Raw genomic sequence first — 4,233 nt, 5'->3', positions numbered from 1 at the left:
ACAAAAGGAAAGCTTCATGGTTATCTTCAGCAGCGGGCCACTAGCCCGTCTCCGGTTCCTCCTCCTTTCCCGAGATTGATAAGCTCGGCCCAGTCACGTGGATGGGCTGTGCTGGGCCGTGGCTTCGCAGCCGTCGACCAGCGGTTGCCTCAAACAAACAAACAAAAAACATCGACCGGCGGTGGCGCTGTAAAAAAATGGTTCCGATGGCGACGGCGTTCTTGACCCCAGGAACCCCGCAGTCCAAGCGACGGCGGCGGCGTCGTCGTCGTCGGAGAAGGGAACAGGTGGCCGCGAGGTGCGTGTCTGCTCCACCGCTCCCTCCACGTGTTTTTGTTCCTCTCCGCACCGCTCTCCCGGACGAGTCCAAATCCGTTTTTGTTTCGGCGCGGATTTCCTAATCGATTTCCACGTCAGGCTGCTAGTGCTACGATTACTTTAGCCATTTGCTGCGCACATCTCGGTGAGCTCGCTGTCACAGTGCACTGGTGGCGGCGGCGGCGGGCAGGACGAAGGGAAGATGGCACCGCCGCGGCGCCTGTGCGTGACCGGCGGCGGCGGGTTCATCGCCTCGTGGCTCGTCAAGCTGCTCCTCTCCCGCGGCTATGCCGTCCACGCCACCCTCCGCGACCCATGTACGGACGCAGTTCGCCTCACGCCTGCGCAACCGGCCCCCCTTGCGATTGCAGTTGATTCAGTTCCGTGTCATAGATGTGATTTGCATTCATTCATCCATAGTCGTAAATCAATTAGAGTTCCGTGTCTAGATGAGCTTTGCATTCATTCATAGTTGAAAAATGTGAACCAATGTTCTGTGTCGTTATGTTCTTTGCATTCATTCATGGTTGTTAAATGTTAATCAATCGGAGTTCCGTGTCCGCATGAAGAAAGCAGGTTTTAATTGATCCTGGGCGAAAGCGAATGGATAAAACAAAGTGCTTAGTCCACGGGTAAGTACAGTGTTCTGATTAATGTCTGAATGCTCTTTCAGGTGACCCCAAGAATGTCCACCTCAAGCAGATGGACGAAGCCCGGGAGAATCTGCACCTGTTCAAGGCCGATGTGCTCGACTACGACACGCTAACACGTGCGTTTGAGGGGTGTGAGGGGGTCTTCCACCTCGCCACACCGGTGCCTGAAGATAAGATTGTTGATCCTGAGGCAGGTGTTCGTTCCAACTAATTCTTTGTTGTCGTAAAATCAGTTCATGTGCTGCTGTAGCTACATTATTTTGGTACAGTATACTGAACTTGTATTGATGGTAAAGCAGCATTGTGAATTATACCTATTGTGAGTGTTGAACACTGTAGAATTGCTAGTACTTTTCTCACCACAGTTTAAATGCATTTGTGAGTATTGGCTCCTGCTGTGAAAGGTACTTCAAATGTGCTGAAGGCCTGCTCAGCTATGAAGGTTCAGAAGGTTATTGTCTTGTCATCCAATGCTGCTGTTGATTTTAACCCGAATTGGCCTCAAGACAGACTCAAAGATGAGAGTAGCTGGTCAGACAAAGACTTCTGCCAGGAGAATGAGGTTAGAGATACTATTTAGTAAAGAAAAATACCAAAGCACTATGTATACATCACAATTCATTGGTGGGCACACATGACTACTTTTCACGCGAGTCATTTTTTTTCTCTGGTTCACTGTATTGATATGTGTTCTCAACAAAGAAAGTCTTCCCAGAGATAATTTCCACAAAGACTAAATTGTGACCTTTACTAATTTGTGCTTGCAGGACTGGTATTCTGTCGCCAAGATTGTGGCTGAACAGGCATCCTTGGAATATTCAGAGAAACATGGATTAAACGTTGTTACGCTTTGCCCTCCTTTAGTTTTTGGCCCATTGTTGCAGCCAACTGTGAATACAAGTAGCAAATTCTTAATCTATGTTATTAATGGTAATACTGATCTCTGTCCATCTGTTCTCTTTTATTGCCTGAAATTTCACATTAATAAATATCATGTTTGACTTGGCAAGTTGGTTTAATCCAAGTCTATCTACCATTTGAGGAATGAATGTATTCCATATGTCCAACCAAAAGACTTTTGGATGTGGATCATACGGCTATCTGCTGTTAGATATAGATGAGATCATGCTGATAGTTCCTGTTGTTAGATATAGATGGGATCAATCACATTGATAGTCCCTGTTGTTATATCGATCTGCTCTTTAAATTCAATCAGTGGAGAAGTCCAATTTTGTTTTGGCACTGGTCATTATCTAGAACTTCTTGTTTGCAGATGATAACTAGGTTCCTCTCTTGGCACCTGTTTGTCCTCTGTATTTTTTTTCAACGATAGCTGCTATGCCTTTGTATGATGCTCTACAGCTGTGAGATGAGGGCATCCATCCATAAGCTGATCCTTTACAACCTGTTGCATGTGCCTGCGCATTTGATACCGCATTCATTGTCGATATTATGCACTGAACAGCGATTGACAGAAGCACACAATGCCAAATTCCATGCTAGAATTGTTGAAGCGGCACCTTTGGCGTGTTGTTGAAGTAAGCTTTTGGAAAATGAGTAGTCCTGAAATAAATGATAGTTTTCCTTCTTCTTTTTTTCTTTTTTTTTTGAGATGGGGCCCTAGTTCTCCCGCCTTATTCTTGCCGTCGCACACGGCAGAAATCTGTTATTGCAACATTGTGTCACATGGTAGACTCCATTAACTGGTACATTGTGTCACAATTCACAGGAGGCCCTGACGTGATGAGCAACAAGCTGTGGCACATTGTAGACGTCCGTGACGTGGCGGACGCCTTGCTGCTTGTGTACGAGAAGCCAGAATCATCTGGGAGATACATTTGTTCGCCGAATAGCATCTGCGCAAAGGACTTGGTGGACTTGCTGAGGAAGATGTACCCACAGTACAGCTATGTGAACAAGTAGGTTATCTCACCTCTCACGTTTGCTCGGTCAGAACTTATCACACTGCACAATTACCCGGCAGCCAGTTCATGATCTGAAGAAACCTTGCTCTGCTTTTTACAGATTCGTTGACGTGGACCGTAAAGCGCCGCTGTCATCGCAGAAGCTGAAGGGTCTGGGCTGGAAGCCGAGGAAGCTGGAGGAGACGCTCTCGGACAGCGTGGGCTGCTACGAGAAGGCCGGCCTTCTGCAGGGTTCCGCCGCGCGTCCTTGCCGGCTCCCGCATCTGTTCCGTCTGGCTGGTGATCAGTGAATGAACCGTGGTGGCTGGTGCTTTGTTTGTTTTATGGTTGAACTTCTGTAAGCTGTTGTGTCGCTGGACGGAGTCTCGCAACAGCAACAATGGCCGAACACCACTAGTGGCTGGGGCGTGCCAAATGCGCTATGCTTTGCTGCGTAACAGCGATGAAATAAATAAAATCTGTCCCTCGGCCTCCTCGTCCTGACGGCGGCAATCCTGCTATGTCTGCCACCCCTGTCTAAGGATGGCAATGAGGGACGATGCTTCGGTGCCTTAAGGCATCTATCTTTATGTCTATGACATGTGAGCCCAACAGATGACTGGCTCATATGTCAATGACCCAAAGGCAGGTGCCTTTTAAGGCACCGAAGCTGTGTCCGGCAATGAGTAAGGTATGGGACGGATAGAGCAATACCATATCCATACGCATTTAGTTTTTTTTACGGGTGATACACATTTAGTTAATGGGTACAAAACACTACCCATACCTGTACCCATGGGTATGAAATTTTACCCGTACCTATACCCAACGGGTACCCAAATCCATTGGGTACCCAACGGGTAGATCAAACAGTACACAAGTTATTCACAAATTTGCATTCATTTATAACACATTTGGCAAAAAAATCCATTGATCTCAACTCAATAATAGATAGATGAGTACATGACAATTATCTCAATTCAAATTGACAATTGGTGACAAATTTAACATAGGTTCGTAAGCACACGACACAACTTTCACCTAGGTACACTTGTGAATCACGGGTAGGATTCACATGTCAGTATAAACGGGTAGGGTATGGATATATCCATGTATAAAGACTACTCGTGCCCTATTCTTGACTTGACAGATAGGGTATAGAGACCTATTCTTGACTTAACGGATAGAGTATGGATATTACCCGTGGGTATAAAATTATGCCCATACCTTGTCCATGTGCGTATGATATCCGCTACGTATGGATATTAACAGTCTAGTGGCACTTCAAAACTTGCAGTGACATTATGTCACATGGAGAAGGGGCTGGGTGGGGTCGCCCACATGGAGCTAGAGGAGGG

At 46.6% G+C, this 4,233-nt stretch overlaps 1 protein-coding gene across 2 annotated transcripts; it reads left to right on the top strand.

Moving 5' to 3' along the window:
- The first annotated feature begins 165 nt into the window (after nucleotides 1-165).
- On the top strand, nucleotides 166-3,396 carry LOC119302074 (cinnamoyl-CoA reductase 2-like). Of its 2 annotated transcripts, none has more exons than XM_037579092.1 (6): nucleotides 166-298; nucleotides 992-1,165; nucleotides 1,352-1,533; nucleotides 1,739-1,901; nucleotides 2,701-2,890; nucleotides 2,997-3,396. In XM_037579092.1, exons 2-6 carry the CDS (start codon nucleotides 1,021-1,023, stop codon nucleotides 3,184-3,186), a joined length of 870 nt encoding a protein of 289 aa, XP_037434989.1. In that variant the 5' UTR covers nucleotides 166-298; nucleotides 992-1,020; the 3' UTR covers nucleotides 3,187-3,396. The 2 variants fall into 2 exon arrangements, with proteins under 2 accessions (XP_037434989.1, XP_037434988.1); XM_037579091.1 differs by lacking the exon at nucleotides 166-298 and adding an exon at nucleotides 443-635.
- The last annotated feature ends 837 nt before the right edge of the window (nucleotides 3,397-4,233 follow it).

This window comes from Triticum dicoccoides, chromosome 5A (assembly GCF_002162155.2).
Source record: "Triticum dicoccoides isolate Atlit2015 ecotype Zavitan chromosome 5A, WEW_v2.0, whole genome shotgun sequence".
NCBI lineage: Eukaryota > Viridiplantae > Streptophyta > Magnoliopsida > Poales > Poaceae > Triticum > Triticum dicoccoides.
The sequence above is the reverse complement of the archived record's forward strand: the minus strand, read 5'-3'. Positions and strand labels throughout refer to the sequence as shown.